Here is an 18,281-nt window from a genome sequence, read left to right on the forward strand (position 1 = left end):
TTTTTGCTTCAGAAACTATAATGATACAATTTATTAATAAGGCACCCAGAGACTTATTTACATATTAAATATTACACAGCCCAGGTTAAACTTTTTGTGCAATGTTTCATCATCGCAAGTTATATCTAAACTTGTGAAACAGTAACAAAATAGTTGACAATGCCTTCAGTATCTACAAGATAAATACAAGTATAAAATATCAAAGTAAATATATTTCTTCTCATTTATTTCCATTATTCTGTATGGATGAGAAGCAAAACCTTGAGTTTTAACTGAAGCTTTTCAGTATAGGCTTAAAAATATAAAGACTCTGTACTCATTTTCCTCCATATTAATTGTTATTCATGACAAATTTTAACAGCTTGCAGAAATAACAAAGCTATTTCTATCTTTCCTGTACATTTGGATATAAAATATGAAACAAAAGTAAAACTATAATTTAAATATTGTCACAGCTTTGCAATTGCTATTCATGTTATTCACTGTCATATTCTTCTATATTTAGGTCATCTGCTTCCATTATTGCTTGTGCTGCAACTGGCTGAGGTTGACTGGCTGGTAGTTCATTTTCATTACACTGACTAGAAGTAGGCTGCTTCTCGGAAAACTCTTCATCATCATTGTCCAGGATTTGTATTGCAGAATCCTTATCAGTAAGAGTTTCAAGTTTCAACCTGCAAACAGCAATACAAATCAGAAATGTATTCTTCTTTGGAGTAAACTAAGACCAAATTCTCTCATAATAATTTATCACGCTGGAATATTTGGGCAAAAAAGGCGCTCCAGTCACTACTTAGTGCTCAGACAATTCATTTTATTGGGATTCTAGCAACTAACTGTTGCAAGCTGCATTTTCTCAGGGGAGAACAGTAGAGTAGGGCAGAGTGCTGAGAAAATTACAACCTTGGTATCTGTTCTGCTGTGTATACTTCTCTGTGTAAATAAATGAAAGTCAAGAGTTCTAGCATATTTTCCTACTTCTACCTGGCAATTCTGTCTGCCAATCAGTTAGATCACTTGTGTGTGCCAGCAACTTGTGACATGAAATGGCAGAGTCTTCTGAGCTTCAACCGTGTTTTCATTCCTAGCCAGTGTAAGGAAGTTGGTATTTCCTATTCCAGTTCCTTTAAAAAAAAAAACTAAAGAAAAAAAGCTCTCCCATTGGGCCCATCTATGTCAGAATCAGTGTATAATTTGTAAAGAGGTATCCATCATCTTACTTATTTTTCACTCCACAGATCCATCTGAGAACCAAAATGACAGAACCAAAAGCCTCCACTTAACTGGAGTGTGTTGTGCTAATCAGACCACCGAGTACAGGAATTAAATTCAAAACTGGTGTTTCTTAAAGTAAGATCAGTGGAGTCTTCTTTGTATAAAAACAGATCCCAGTAAAAGACAGAAAACAAATGTTTTGTACATATAACTTATAACAGCAGACTGGGCTGTCAGTTTGATACCCCTGGTTTTAACAGATGGGATAGGTTTTCATTTTAAAAATCGATGTCAGGGGTCATTTTGATCTTTATTTACTTGAGAGTTGGAGAATAACAGCAGGGGGCTGGATTCAATAAAGCTTTATGAATAATATCAAGATTACCTTCCAAAGTGATTTCTTAAAGGAAGTTTCCCAACATCCTGAATAAAGGTAATCTGAGCTGAAAAAGTCAAACAAAAATTATTCATAAAAGTAATTTCATTCTATATATAGTGTACTTTGTAGCTATTTTAAAATAAATTTCAGTTCTAGTTTGACTGGACAACTAGTCCTATCTATATAAAGTCAATATATGATAATATATCACAACTGATTTAGACTTTAAAATCTAAATCCTTTTGGAATTCATAAAAGGCTTCATAAGAGCATTAACTTACATTGCAACAAAACCCCAAATAATTAATTCATACAAAACATACCTTCAAGTTGTTGTCTAGATTAGAAGTATTTGTTCAGAAAACAACCTAATAAATCTATTACTTCAAGGAAAGTTGTAAAATAACATTTACAAAGTAATTATATACATATCAATGTTTGAGCACAGTAACACTGAGATCAATTTGTTTTACTCTCTCGAATAAGTTGATATAGCATTGAAATCTAAAGCTCCCCCCCACCCGAAATGTACTTAGTTATTCCTGCTGGGATCTAAGCCAATCCCACTCCCACACACAAGGAGGTGGAAAATGCTTAGGCAGCTGCAGGAAGCAAAAAAGCTATTTTCTTCTAGCAGCAAATTCTCAGACAGCCTGAAAAGGGGGGGGGGTGGTTTGCTGGGAAAGGAAACTGGGCAGTAGTAGTTGTTTTTAATTCATATAAGATCCTAGCCAATACACTCAATTTACAACGTTAATAACTGAAAATACAGCATGGTACTTCACTTCTCTCTAAAGCAGAGACATTTAATACATTCAGTGCCATCTCCTCTTTCTTCCTCTAGAAAGAAAAGCAGTATGGAAATATAAATGAGTTTTTTTTTCTTCTTCTAGGGTAAACATTCCGTATAAAAGATACCACTTTTTTTCCCCAAGCAACTGTAAGAGTTGAGTTAAGTTTGGTAGGTAAAATTGATTTACCTAGGCTTCAAGGTTGAGCTGGGTGTGAGAGCCAAATTCTAACTGCTGTACATGCTGCTAGGGCTATCCAAAACATTTCATACTTTGTGACATAAGAATTGAAAATACTGTTTACTTTTTAAGTACTATGATGAGTTACACAAGCAATAATAGAAGCAATCCAGTTTACAGGTAATATATATTACTTAAAATTCTGGCTATTGTGATCAAACAGAGTAATGTCTGGTACTGATTTGTTTTTTGCACCAACAGAAACATTTGAACAATGCAGAAAGACACATCTATGGTTTTGGCATTACTTGCAAAGTCAAACCCTTGATTGTTGACCCCAAATATGTCAGGAATGTGAAACAACAAATCTTTCAGACATTTGCACTGGTTATTCGTCTTTTATTTTTTTAAATTACTTACGTATGGGATTTCTTGGAGTTTAATGTGTTTATATTGTTAGCAGCCTACAGGGTGCGGGGAATGTACAGCATACAAGTAATATAAGTATAAAATATTTGATACATCTCATTTATGTTACTGGGACCTCTAAGTAAACAGTATGAAATTACACTGAATAAAATTATGTTCTATGAGTAATTACTATACCTTGGTTTCTCATTGGATTAGTCAGCATGGTAAGATAAGGTATTAGCTCAGTCTGAAGACATAATGGTGATAAACAGAAACTTGAAAAGAGGGATTTTGCAGCAAAGCAGTTTTCTTGATACTATAAGGAATCAGAAAATATAAATCAAATATGCAAAAGCACTTTTTCATTTTTATCCATTAAACTACAGAATTTCTATTTACACACACACACACACATTCCCTAATCATCTGCATTTAACAATCTATTTCAATGTTTATTATTCTGTAAAATTGCTGCTGCCTGATGTAATAAATACCTAATTAATTGCAAGATCCTAAATCTTCAAATTGTTTATTTTCTGTCTGTTGATTAGTTTTCTATATATTACTTAAATGGGGCATTCCAATTTTGATAAAACTTATTTTTATCTAAAGGTAATATAATCTAAATGATGTTTAAGATTATTTTAATGTTTCAGAGGATACTGTAATGCAGAGGTATCAAACTTGCGACGACACATCGTCACGTGACATAGCACTACTTTTTTCCTTCGCTAAAATGGGAATGGGCGTGACCAGCGCGTGACGCATCAGGCCTGTAGGCCGTGAGTTTGACACCCCTGCTGTAATGCATATATTTCTAAGATCCAAAAATGCTTCATGGTAATCCATAAATATATTTTCTCTAAAATGGTTTTTGTAGTCAACTTAGTGCTATATTTTACTGATTCATTTAAAATATCTTACTGTGCTAGTAAGAGTAGGGCTGTTTCTAATTGAAGCCTAAATATTTGTATGAATCCTAATCTTGTAAAAATGTTGATCACAAATACAAAAGTTAAGTCAATGTTACTTCACCATTGATTCAGCCACAAGAGCAATAAAAATAGGTTCTTACGTGATTCTCTTTAGACTGATGCAAATAACATTAGTAATTGGGAAAAAGAAAATTGTTATCAATTACCTTTCTATTAATTAGGAACCATTGTGGTTTATGAAGAGGTCTAAAGCCCACTCCTCTTTTGCATTGTGCAAAAGCTCTGGCTCGGTTTGAGTGCATCACACCTCTTGTGGCTACAGAGGCACTATACTTTTGAAGTGTAGCTCGTGCCTGCAGGAATTAGCAGAATTAAAATATGATATAAGAGCTCCATAAAAGACTTAAAATCAAGGTACTGAGGACCATTAATTACTAGTATATTACAGGTATATATTAAACCTTGTTGAAATAATAAATTGTACATCCCATAGAGCAGTCAAAATCTTGGTTCCATAAATATACTTGATTGTAGAAACATCAAGTTTTCTTCCCATTTGAACACAATCCAAGTGAATCCATTATTAAGGAAAATTTGTTCTGTTAAATCTAAAAAGCAAACTACTTTGTCATTAAAAACAATGTAAGGTCTAACACTTAAGAATTATTTTTAAAACAGACAAAAATTGATATACTGCACAGTATGTCAAGATGGTGAGCAGAACACAATCTGGCAAAACGTCTTGGGTGATACTGCCCATGTTATCTTTAAATACAAAGGCTAAAAGTTCTTAAAATATAGAATTGCTCAGATTGTGGAGTTATTAATAAGCCGTGGTGATGCAGTGGTTAGAATATAGTATTGCAGGCTACTTCTGCTGACTGCTGGCAGTAGTTCAGCAGTTTGCAGTTTGATTCTCACCAGGTCAAGGTTGACTCAGCCTTCCATCCTTCCAAGGTTGCTAAAATGAGGACCCAGATTGTTGGGGGTAATATGCTGACACTGTAAACTGCTTAGAGAAAGCTGTAAACCACTGTAAAGTGGTATATAAGTCTAAGTAATATTGCTTTTCCACCAATGCTTATTTTTGTTATTATAATGGTTGTAAACATTGTTTGGCAGTAGAAAAAGGATTCTACCAGTTCTGACCTCAAGGCAGAAGTGGTGTGACAGTTGTATACCAGGAGACCCTGGCAGTTGCAAGGAATGCTATTTCACAGGTAACAGATGTGAGACATTGCTTATGATGCTGGGTTGAAAGGACAAACTGGAGGTGCTACAATTATACTATCCTTGCAGCTGTATAAACACATTCCTCAAGCTGGCCAATATCATTGCTGGACTAGCTGTAATTATTAGCAATGGCAGATTTCACCATCCTCTCCTTGCGATGAGAGGCAACTCAGGAATTAATGATTGCCATGATTGTTCCCAAGCCACAACACTCATGGCTGGCCATGTATTAGATCTAGAATTCATTCTGAACAGATGTATTATGATATGATTCCAGATAAATTTTACGTCTGGATCCAAGCTGGGTCAGTTACTAGGAAAAGATATTTCGTCTTGTGAGCTTTCGGATTCATGCTGGAGCCATCCTCAGGGAACTTCTCTCTCACTAAAATGTGTCTTACATCAGTCAAGGACAAATCTATTTCTCATAACTGTAGGTTTAACTGAGGCACCAACCATGCAGAGATGAGGGGCCTACTAAGATTATCTGCCCCAAATATCTGATGAATCCAGCAACTTTTCTCATGGGTGCGCCATGGAATTTGTTGACTACTGGAATACAGGGTCAACTAGACACATGAAAGGATCATACAGAGCATCTTCTATTTCTACCTGTGGAATCTCAACGCAGTTCTTTACTTATTGAAGATTTTCATGAAACAACCAGGGCAAAAAAATGTCTGGAGGGATATGGACTGAAAACAAGCAAATGCGATTGGACAAAATAAGTGTCTATGGTTGAGCTTATTCTGATAAAATACAGTGAAGCATAATCATTGCACTTACTCCAGACTCCTGGCCAACTACACTATTTAAAATGTTCCGGATCCTTTTGGAAAGGATCCCAAAATGTTTGACTAAGTTTTGATTATCTGCGTAAACATTTCATGGACAAATTGCCCACGTTCGCTCCAACTTGGAAGCTGGACAGGCAGAATGTACTGAAAAGACAGAAGTGATGTCCTGTAGCAATATCTATGAGGTTTTTAAGTCTCTGGATCCCAAGGAAATGGACAGAGTCTTTGGAATTTCAGCTCAGCCTATGAGATTGAACCCATGCCCCACATCTAACCAAAGCAACAAGAAATGGACTGGGAGTTGGATGAGGTTTGCAATTAGTGCCTGTTGGAAAGAGAGGGAGATGCCAGAGGTCCAAGAATCACTAGTTTGCTCATAACTTAATAACAGATTTGCAAACTGGACAACTATCATCTTACCTCTAAAGTTTTCTCCTTTGAGTAGTTCGGGGATTGTTACTGAAAAATTGATGAGGCTTAAGGTTAGATTATAGGTAGTCCTCGATTTACAACAGTTCATTTAGTGACCAAAATTACAACGGCCCTGAAAAAAGTGACTTATGACCGTTTTTTACACTCATGACTGCTGCAGCATCTCCATGGGTATATGTTCAAAATTCAGATCCTTGACAACTGACTCATATTTATGACAGTTGCCATGTCTTGGGGTCATGTGATCAGTTTTTGCGACCTTCTGACAAGTAAAGTCAATAGGGAAATCCAGATTCACTTAACCATCATGTTACTAACTTAAATGGAATAGTTACAACAAATGGAATAGTCAACTTAGCAAATGGAATAGTCACTTAACAACTATGGAAAGAAAAATGGGGCAACAAATATTTCACTTAGCATCATAAATTTTGGGCTCAATTATGGTCATAACTCGAAGACTACCTGTACTCTGGAAGATATAGAATATCTGGACTTTTGGCAGTCTGGGTTCAGATGTGTATGGGACTCAAACTGCATTGGTCACTCTCATGGATGACCTTGGATAAGACTTCAGTGGAGACGATGTGGACATATTTCTCCTTCTAGATTTTTCAATGGTTTTCAGTACTATTGATCACAATATTCTTTTAGAGAACTTGCAAGGGCTGTGAGTTGGATTCACATTGCTACAGTGCAAAACACAGATTTACAATATGGAGGCTTGCATTCACAGCTTCTGCTTGAAGAATAGATAGAGGCTGTAGCCAAAAAGGCTTTTGCAGAGTTTTGCTTGATGAACCAGCTGTGGCCTTACCTAAAACATTCATGCCCTTGGCATTTTTTGATTAATGTACTGTAATTCACTCTATATGAGGCTGCCTTTGAAGAATACCCAGAAGTTTCAGCTGCTCCAGAATATAGCACACATGTATTTAGTAGTTTAGTGTAACACAGCCATGTTACACTTATATTAGACAAACAGCGTTGGTTACTACTGGTAGACGGTTTCCAACTGCAATATAAGGTATGCTTTAAACATGGTTAGTTTTGGATTTGTAGATTTTTTTTATTGTATTGATTTTTATTTAATGCTGAAAGCTGTGTAAAGTCTAGCTGGATTCAGGTGGTCCGATAAATCAAGCAAATAAATCAATTTGCACTATATGATGTAAAAATAGTTCACCTTCAAATGTACAAATATGTAAATAGCATAGCTAAACCTACTTCCTGTGTATAATCAAACTCTGGGCTTTACTGTGGAATAAATATAACGAGGGAAAATATTTTAGATATATAGTAGAAATCATTAAAATATTTTCCAAATTATTCATATAGTATTAATAATTTCCCATTAATTACATATAATTAATAGAACACACACACATACTGGTCTTGTATTCGGGTCTTTTCCCATGTAAGATTGAGATTGTCTTGGCAATGTTTCAGCAAGGTCCCACTCGCCATCTTCAGGCTGGTGTTTTCGGATTAAAGCGTGGTCAGAGCTGCCATCTTTCTATAAATCTTGGGGGTGGGTGGAGTGCTGGCTTTGTTTCAGTAAGTGGATTGATTGGCTGTGTGGATGCATCATGATTGGTAGATTGGTGCTGATTGGTGGGGGTGGGTGGAGTGCTGGCTTTGTTTCAGTAAGTGGATTGATTGGCTGTGTGGATGCATCATGATTGGTAGATTGGTGCTGATTGGTGCTGGCTGTGTGTCCATTGTTGTTTTGTGTTGTAACGGCCTGGGTAGTGGGTGGGGCTCGTTTGTTGACTAGGGCTGGTTTCCAGATGTCTGGTAGATGGGAGGTATCATCATGTGTATTCATGTTGTGGAGGTGTTTCTCTATTTCGATAGCTTCCATAATTATTTTCATGTTGAAGTGTTCAGTTTTGGAGATTAATTTGGTTCCTTCAAAATTAATTTCATGTCCTGTAGCTTTAAGGTGCTGGAAAAGGGAGGAAGTTTTTTCTTTTTTTCTTACTGTGCTCTTGTGTTCTGCGATGCGTGCATTTATTCTCCTGTTCGTTTTGTCCTATGTATGTTGCAGGGCAGATTTTGTATTGTATTTCGTAGATTCCTTGGTTTTCTATCTGGATTTTGTCTTTGGGGTTTCTTAAGATATTGGCTATTTTTGGGTCAGTGTTTAAGGCTGTCTTGATATTGTGTTTGTGGAGAATTTTGCTTATTTTATCTGTGGTGCCTTAGTCATTTCATCATCACTTAGTGATAATGAAAGCCGCAGTTACAGTTAGAAAGTCCTTATACTCCATGTTAGCCACAACTGTTCCACTAACCAAAGCTCCCACCTGGACAGAGCTTCCATTCGCCTGTTAATTCAGGAGGACTCCCTAGCTGTAGACCTGCTGGTCCAGACACACTGCTACCCTGTGTCTGGAACAGCTAGGAACAAACAGCAACTGTGTCTTGCTTAAGTTACAGAGCAATAAGACTATAATATAATTAATGCTATCTTATTTCTTTGTAAGATACCAAATTGTAAAAATTACAGTTTGCAGGTCACATTTTTGGTTATATTTAAATATATATATATATATATATATATATAAACTTACATCCCAGTTAGTGCAAAGAAAATCTGCAGCACTTAAATATTCACTGGCTCTTACAATATCATCGACATCAGAGAAGAACTCCAAATAATTCTGGTGAAGGTATACATTAAATAAGTCCCCAGGCATATGTGATTTTTCTATGACATCCTAATAAAAGAAAATATACACAGAATATCATACCACATAGAAAAATTATCTGTATTCCTTTAAATTAAGAATAATATTATAGAAACATCAAACGTTTTTACCTCAGGTTGAACAAGCAAGGGCTGTCGTTCATATTCTGATAAATGATGAGGTAACCGATGAAAGTCCACCTCTGAGGCCGGTTCTCCTATAAAATTATTTAAATGATAACTGTAATTTCATAAAACATCAGTTGTCTGAAAAACAGAATCTTGGAAATGGAGACAGGTATTTCTTCAGAAATAGATAGTTTTATAGTTCAATCCTGGCTCACATAATTTCCACTGCTTAATATGTATATTGTTATCTACATTCTAAGTAATATATTGGAGAATTAGTCTGTATCAAAAAGGCAACACCTTTATTCTTTTGAAGATTTTCACTATTATACTTCCATAGGTTTTGTTTTTTTAGTAGCTACACAAAGTAATTAGACAACATCCTATTCCAAAGTGTCCATCTTTTGGGGTGAGCAATAGGTCCTGAGAAAGGCTAATGTGTATGATTATTGCATGGACGTCATTGTTAGTACAGAGAGTACATGGGCTATCTTATGGCTATCTGCTGATACTATACAGTTAAAGCTGGTGAGGAAGCGATTTCCAATGTCAAAGAAAATGCTTTGTAAATCAGGGGCAGAAGCCAGAAATCTTCAAAACTGCAAAGTAAATAGCTTTAGACTGTGGACTCAAAAAGATAGGAAGAGTCCTGTGTTTTGACTCTTGACCTTAAAACTGGAGACTAACATATTTTGGTCACCACGATGTAGAAAAGATGTGGAGACTCTAGAAAGAGTGCAGAGCAGAGCAACAAAGATGATTAGGGGACTGGAGACTAAAACATGAAGAACGGTTACAGGAACTGGGTAGGTCTAGTTCAGTGGTCGGCAAGTCTCGGCTCGCGAGCCACATGCGGCTCTTTACACCCTTTAATGCGGCTCTTCTGTGTGCCGGGCGCCCGCTCCCCTCCCTCCTCTCGGGCGCCCGCCCCAAAAGTCAGGACTCTGCAGCTAGCCTCTGTAATTGCGCCTATGTTTTCCATGGCGTGGAGCAGCGGCGAGGCTCTGCGCGGCCAGCGATGACTCCGGGGGCCATCCGGGAAGACGAGGAACGCGAGGGGGGACCCTGCCCCCCACTGATGGCCTGATGGCCTGCCCCCCACTGATGGCCTCCGGAATCATCGCTGGCTGCGCAGAGCTCGCCGCTGCTCCACGCCGTGGAAAACATAGGCGCAATTACAGCCCGGAGCAGGAGCAAAGCCCCTTTCCCAACTGGCCCTTCCTCCCTCGGAACGCTTCGGAGGGAAGCTTCTGCAAAAGCCCGGGCGAGTGACAACAAGTTCCCGCCGTTACGAAGTCTCCGAGGCTGTAATTTTCTGAGCTGTGCACGCGCGCCTGTTTTCCACGGCGTGGAGCAGCGGCGAGCGATGATTCCGGGGGCCATCAGTGGGGGGGCAGGGTCCCCCCTCGCGTTCCTCATCTTCCCGGATGGCCCCCGGAATCATCACTCGCCGCGCAGAATCTCGCCGCTGCTCTACGCCGTGGAAAACAGGCACGCGCGCACAGCTCAGAAAATTACAGCCTCGGAGACTTCGTAACGGCGGGAACTTGTTGTCACTCGCCCGGGCTTTTGCAGAAGCTTCCCTCCGAAGCGTTCCAAGGGAGGAAGGGCCAGTTGGGAAAGGGGCTTTGCTCCTGCTCCAGGCTGTAAGCTTCCCTCCAAAGTCTTGGGATGTTCTGAGGAGCCCCCCAAGGCAAAACGCCGCTGCCAGGTAGTTAAAAGTACCTCTCTGATTCTGTCAGACTCTGTCAGTTTCTCTCTGATTCCCTCTCTCACTCCCTCTCTCTGTTCCTCTCTCTGTCTGTCTGTCTGTCTCACTCACACACACACACACACTGTGGTCACCTTGTTGAGTGTTCCAATCACATTTGAAACACTCAATAACTGGCCTGCATTTATGGTATTTTGCAGCATTCTGCAGTCATAGGACCAATATCCTCCCGACCTATGTGGATACTTGCATGCAGAATATTCTCAATAAAAACTTATTGAAACTAAAAACAGTGTACCATCCTATGTATTTTCGGTTTTAAAAATGTGGCTCTCAAAATAAATTTCAATCGTGGTTTTGGCGAGATTTGGCTCAGTTGAAAAAAAAGGTTGCCCACCACTGGTCTAGTTTAATAGAAAGAAGGACTAGGGGAGACATGATAGCAGTGTTCCAATATCTCAGGGGTTGCCACAAAGAAGAGGGAGTCAAACTATTCTCCAAGGCACCTGAGGGCAGAACAAGAAGCAATGGGTGGAAACTGATCAAGGAGAGAAGCAACTTAGAACTGAGGAGAAACTTCCTGACAGTTAGAACAATTAATCAGTGGAACAGCTTGCCTCCAGTTTCTGCCTCCAGAAGTTGTGAATGCCCCAACACTGGAAGTCTTTAAGAAGATGTTGGATAGCCATTTGTCTGAAACGGTATAGGGTTTCCTGCCTACGCAGGGGGTTGGACTAGAAGACTTCCAAGGTCCCTTCCAACTCTGCTATTGTATATATAGATGGCAATATTTAGATGGTTAATTTCTTCAAATGTATGGCTGCCTTGTTTTCTATATATCTTATTTTTCTCTCCATAAGACACACTTTCCCCCACCAAAAAGTGGGTGGAAATGGTGCTGGTCCTTTGGTGAATGGCAACCGGACTGCTGTGGCAGGGTCCTTTTACAGTGCTGCACCCCACCTCTTCTGTCTCTTTTCCTCAGTTCAGGAATCAATAGGCAGAGCTGGCACCTGAGAGGACACCTATCTGTGGTCCTCTCAGGCTCCATCTGATTTTTTTTTCTTGTTTTCCTCCTCTAAATCTAGGTGTGTCTTATGGTTAGATGTGTCTTATAGTGTGAAAAATACACCAATTGAATCTACTTAGTTCATCTTTATACAACTGCTCAGGAATGTAAAGAGGGGAAGAGTTAAATTGCTGTACCTCATACTGATAGGTGGGGTCAGAAGTTTTGATCTACTGATACAAATTACATGAGTTTCCTTACAATGACAGGGCAAGTTAAGAACAAAAATTATTAAAATATTTTTTTTAATGTTATAACAGATATATGCATATATTTAGCTACAGTCAAATATAGAAATTAATAAAATAAATGTTAGAATCTTTAGATATATAATACGATAAAGAAAAGTAAATTCTCTTACTTTTGCAATAAAGTATTTTCCCCAATGCATGGAAAAGGAAGATGGAAGCATCCTTGCTACCAATAGCTGGTATTTCTTGGTCCTCTACGAAATTATTGAATACGGTTTTTTTCTTTATTTTAGATGATGTATCACATTTTAAAACAGAATTTTTCTTTCTTTGTGACCATAAGCTTTTGTCTGATGGCCTCTCTGAAAAAAACCAAGAGAATTAATAAATAGGAAAAATGGAAAACTGTCTTGAATAGAATAGAATAGTTTATTGGACAAGTGTGATTGGATACACAAGGAATTTGTCTTTGGTGCATATGCTCTCAGTGTACATAAAAGGGGAAAAAAATAGTACTAAAAAACAACATAAATTTTACATCAAAGTGCTGTCTAGAAAGTACATATATTACTTTTATTTCATTCTATTCTGGGTAAAAATGCATGCACATTTTGAGATTATTAAAAAAAATTCTATATTGTTTTTAAAATGCTTTTAATTTTTCAAAAGTTTGAAATTCTTCCAAAGGAGAACTGTTTTTATTCCATGTATCCGTGATTTTGATTCTTTTAATTACGTTTTATGTACAGCATATGTGAAGGACTTTTTAAAATTTTTAGAAATTAAAAAGTCTTCCTGTATGCTTTCTTACGTTGTTTGAATAATTCATGGTATTGTAATAAATAATGCCTACTAATATAATGGCGTGATACTGGCTATAATAATGTTACAAGAAATACATTTTTTTTAAAAAATTGTAATATCCGAAAGACATATGTGCAATAAGTATAAAATACTAGAATCCCACATTAATATATCATGTGAGAATTTAACTAAAAATAGAATGAAAACATAAACAATAAACAAGAATAGTGATAAAAGAAAAAATGATACGAAAAAAGAAAATATTTTTAAAAAATAAATCTGAGTTAATATAAAAATAACACTGCAATTTTAAGAATTCAATGAACTTAACTAGCCATAGCAATAGCAATAGCACTTAGACTTATATACCGCTTCATAGTGCCTTTACAGCGCTTTCTAAGTGGCTTACAGAATCAGCATATTGCTCCCAACAATCTGGGTCCTCATTTTACCCACCTCGGAAGGATGGAAGGATGAGTCAACCTTGAGCCGGTGAGATTTGAACTGCCGAACTGCAGCTAGCAGTCAGCTGAAGTAGCTGCAGTACTGCACTCTAACTACTGTGCCACCCCGGCTCATATTCAGCTCATCCAGAAAATTAATTAGGATAGTTGGTCAATAATATTATTAAAAATTAACTAGATATAAATTAAGCATTCCTTAACTGGGCTATCCTTCAAAATTCTTATTTTTTTCATCCACTACTATTTCCCACACTTTTAAGTATTAGTAATGCTAAAAAGAAACAGCTTTTTCTATATTGTAAAATAAAATGTTTTTCTGACAAATTCAAAGGCAAAAAATTCTAAGAAAGTGTAAAGATTGTTATTTTTAAACCTTAGTGCTAAGCACAATTTAAATTAATAAGAATATTTTTTTACCTTTTAGAGAAGAAAATTGAAGTGTGTTTATTGCACTTCTAATGTCCCCTGAACATCCACTGCAAATCAGTTCTAATAAGGCTTTGTCAGGGACATCAATTTTATCTCTTCTCTACAAAGAAAATTGGGAAAAATTCAAAGCTAGTTTGAGTAAATCTACATAAAGCATTCAAAAATAATACTATCCAATGGAGGAGCCGATATCGCGACAACATGACGTGCGATGTTGGAGTTCCAAGATCACAGTCAATATTTCTGCTGCTGGACGGTCCATTTGGATCTAAACCATCCCGCAGAGATGTTGATAGTGAAGAGTACATCCTGCTGATCTCAGGGACACCACAAAGTCCCTGATTGATCCAGGAGAAGCTCTTATTTCCGACGGCAGAAACACAGCCTTTGAAGCTGCTGAAGTTGGGACAGCTCCGGAACGGAAAGAAAGCGGAAAGAGAAAGCATGTCGAATTGGTGAAGAAATGTTATTATTAGAAAAGAGACTACCCCCAAAAAAAATCAAAGCTAAATTAAAATTGAAGACAGAAGAGAGTAAGCGGAGAAATTAAACTACATTAAACTTAGTCTGTTATCTTTTATTAATTTTTCTTTTTATGGATGGAAGTTTTGCAAATGTTCCCTACTTTTTAAACTGAATGGATTAGTTTTTCTTCTTCTACTTTTTATTCTTTCTTATACCTATGGATTAAATTTTTTCTTTTTTTTATAATGCTCGATTGGATTAGGTTTTTTCCCCTCCATTTAAGAATTGTTTTTTCTTTAAATTTGGATCATAAAGAAGATATAAAAAGGAATATAAAGAGGGTTGTAACAACAGAGGGAAAAGAAGTAACACTGCCACTTAGAGGCTGGAGCCTTGGAAACATTGTTTTTCTTTTTTTTCTTTGATCATTTGACACTTCAAGGTTTCTCAGTTTGTTTACCAAGAGTGATAGTAGGAAGAGCACAGATTGTTTACACAGGTGTTCTTCGGGAGTTCTATCACCAGCTGGATTGGAGGGAAGAAAAAACCTTGACTTGAAAGATTATAATGAACTTGCTTGAAATTTAATAAAAAGCCTTGAATGCTATAGTGGCAGTGTTTACAAATTGGAAGAATGGCGCAACAGGAAAAAGAAACTTTAACATTGCAAATGATCATGTTTGAAATTCAAAAATTATTAGTAGTAACAGAGAAAATTGAGAAGAGATTGGGGAATATAGAACACAAAACAGAAAAATTTGATGGAAAAATTGAGGATGTTTATCAAATGAAGAAAGTGGATGACAGAGTCCTAAAAATTGAAGAAAAAAACGAGCAAAGAGATAAGAAAATTGTGGATACTGACAACAAATTGAGCGTGGTTGGAAATGGCAAGAGTGGAATATGGAAAGGGGATATAGATGAACTGGAATTCTACCCCAGATTTCAAAGCATAGAAGAAGAAAAGAGAGAAAAATCGATGGAGGTAAGGAGAGAAATCTTGACAGAAGCACCAGTGATAACCAAAGACAAGCTGATGGAAGGAGCAGATGGAGAGTTTCGAGTTTTCATGAGATGCGAAATGAACAACAACTTGCAAAGAGAAGTCCATACAAGACTTACTAAGAAAGTAATCAGAATACTAATGCTACAAATGGCAAAAGACATAATACTGACTATTACTGGAAAGATACAGGTTGATGTAATGGAAGTGTATAATATAAATTGTTAAATTTAGTTACATTTAGAGTATGTATAAAATGAAGTGATAATAGCTATAGTCAAATAAATGATTAATAATGATAATAAAGCATATATATATATTTGTGTTACAACCCCTGGTATGCCTAAATATGGGAGGAAGCTCACTACTCCCTCTTTCTGTCCTTCGGCTCATTACAGAAAACCATCCAGGCAGAAAACCATATTTTTATTTTTAATGTTGCCTTTTTATATTTGTGTTGTATTTGTGCTGATATATATATATGTGATTTGATATGTATTGCAAGTGATGACTATGGAAGGGATGCACAGAAACTTTGTAACCAACTGACACACTTTCTATAATTTGTAATGGAAGATGCTTTTATGTTTTTTGTTTTTTGTTCTGTCTGTTTGTGTTTGTTCAAAAAAATAAAAAAAAATGTTTTAATAATAGTAATAATAATAATACCCAGTTGCTTCCTGCTTCCATTTTTATTTCTCTCAATATTTTTACTACTACTACAGAATCATTCAAAATTGTCCAGGATTTATCCCTATTTTACTTTCCCAACAATTTTATATTAAAGTTGGACAAGTAATGCTAATTATGAATGAATCGCTCACTAATGTTTAGAACTAAACAAAGAGGTTGAGATCAATTACTGTCAACCATTATTATGCAACATATTTTTAAAAACTTCTAAGATATTCAGAAGAAATGTAATAATAATGATCTCTCACCAACTTTTGCTTTTTGTATCCCTTACAGTATGACAATATTGTAATTTCATTTATCTTACCATGCTGATCTCCCCTGCGATAATTCGATTTAGGGCTTTCATCAGCAGTGTTGGTGCCACTGGGTTAAAACTGAGAAAATTGAAAAAAGAAAATTGTCAAGATAAATGTCAATATGAGTATTTCATCATGACCAATGTAGCTGTCAATTTATTTACCTAATGGTTGCTATACACAGCTCTTCCTGAATTGCCTTTGGGAATAGAGACCTTTGGCTGCTGCCTGTGCTGAAAATGTCCGATATTATAAATACAAGAGGACATCTGCTTGTTCGCAAAAAACTCCTACAATGAAAAATTGAAATTTAGCAGCTCAAACTTAACAGCATCAATTCTGACCAGCAATCAATAGAATTACACTAGCAAAAATGCAAAAGGTACATAATTTGCAACATGCCATCTTCACTCATTCACCACTCCCAAATTAGCAGCAAAAGAAAGAGAAGGAACTTTGTATTTTGGTAGTGCACTATTCTGCACTGGAGAAACTTAGGCTTGATCCAGCCATACCCAGTAATTTCTCTGAGTGAACCTTTGGCAAAATCAGATACTGAACATACCTCAGAATGTCATGTAAACTGCTAGGGTCATGATAAAAATGGTTTGGCATATCCTGTTGAAAAGCAAATACAATGTTGTTATTCTAACATATCTGCTAAATTGAATTAAAATCTGTTGGAGCCACTAAGATTATGAATTAAGGGTATTCACAAGTATAAATGTTACAAACATGGAATATTTATGAGATGAACCTAATGCAATATGGTGCCAAGGTTGAAGGTGGAAAAGCAGAAAGCTACTTTCAAGCCAGAAAAAGTTATTATGTAAACAAAGAGTTGTAGCTATTTTTCATTGCCTTGTAGAGAGCAATGAACTAGTACTTAACTTGGAAAAATGGAAATAAAAAGCGTAGATGTAACACCATGAGCCTGAGAGACAAACACACACATCTGTGCAGGCCTTAAAAGGCGTTATCTGCATTAAACTACTTATCTGTCAGTAAGAGTCTATGCCAGTGATGGCAAACTTTTTCGGCACCAAGTGTCGAAAAGTAGCACGGACATGTGCATGCGTGCACTCGCCAGTGCTGCATTCCAGAAAAGCCAAACTTCGGGGTTCTAGCGTGCATGTGTGCCTGACAATTAGCCAGCTGGCACGCATGTGCAGGCCTGTTTTTAGCACTGCCACGTGCGTGAAGGGATCGCGCTCCCAAAAAGCCAAACTTCCAGGTCCTGGCACACATGCGCACCTGACAATCGGCTGGCTGGCACGCATGCAGACACCGGTTTTAGGCACTGTGGTGCGCAAAGGACAGCTGATCATCGCACGCACAATTGTACCAGAAACTCAGAAGACAAACAGGCAAGGCCACGTGTGCCGGGTAACATGGCTTCGCGTGCCACTTTGGGCATGCATGCTATAGGTTCGCCATCATGGGTCTATGATTTGGGCTTATCCATCTATAACAAATTCTGGATTTCTTTCATGCCTAAAAAAGAAGTCCAATAAGTAAGGGGGTAGATAGTTTTGTTCATATAAGTTCAAAGTGCATCTGGAAACCACAGAAATAGATATGGAATTAATTTTGCCCACATTGACTAGCTTTAGAACAAAGAAACTAACTGCCGTTGTTATGAATATCCTTATTTAATTATTCAAAAATAATTACTTTTTGGTATTTTGGGCATCAAGAAAAGTTGATTATTGAATTTAGAACCCAGCATTCATACTTAATGCTCTACCATTAGCCTACAAAATTTTCCAAAATGCTTGACAATAAAATAAAGCTCAACATAATGAAAAAAAGATTTCAGGCCATTATTTTGCACTTTCTGAAAACTGCAGTTTTAAAATCTAAATTGAAAAAAATCAAATATTTGTTTTATATTTGTAAGCAATTCTTTTCAAAGATTATCAGTAGGTATGTTTGAAATAAGCTATTATTATTATTATA

At 36.8% G+C, this 18,281-nt stretch overlaps 1 protein-coding gene across 4 annotated transcripts in view; it reads right to left on the bottom strand.

Annotated features, from left to right (window-relative positions):
• Positions 1-18,281, bottom strand: part of RAD17 (RAD17 checkpoint clamp loader component) — a 25,582-nt gene continuing 7,301 nt past the window's right edge. For all 4 annotated transcript variants that reach the window (XM_081942706.1, XM_081942708.1, XM_081942705.1 and 1 more), the window contains exons 7-17: positions 16,888-16,940; positions 16,487-16,612; positions 16,331-16,400; positions 13,851-13,962; positions 12,336-12,527; positions 9,198-9,283; positions 8,950-9,096; positions 4,118-4,264; positions 3,172-3,292; positions 1,601-1,658; positions 1-674 (exon numbers count right to left, since the gene is read on the bottom strand). In XM_081942706.1, coding sequence (XP_081798832.1) covers positions 476-674; positions 1,601-1,658; positions 3,172-3,292; positions 4,118-4,264; positions 8,950-9,096; positions 9,198-9,283; positions 12,336-12,527; positions 13,851-13,962; positions 16,331-16,400; positions 16,487-16,612; positions 16,888-16,940 — 1,311 coding nt within the window. In that variant the 3' untranslated portion in view covers positions 1-475. The remainder of the gene's footprint in view (positions 675-1,600; positions 1,659-3,171; positions 3,293-4,117; positions 4,265-8,949; positions 9,097-9,197; positions 9,284-12,335; positions 12,528-13,850; positions 13,963-16,330; positions 16,401-16,486; positions 16,613-16,887; positions 16,941-18,281) is intronic.

The sequence above is a fragment of the Natrix helvetica genome, assembly GCF_964273705.1.
Source record: "Natrix helvetica genome assembly, chromosome: 2".
NCBI lineage: Eukaryota > Metazoa > Chordata > Lepidosauria > Squamata > Natricidae > Natrix > Natrix helvetica.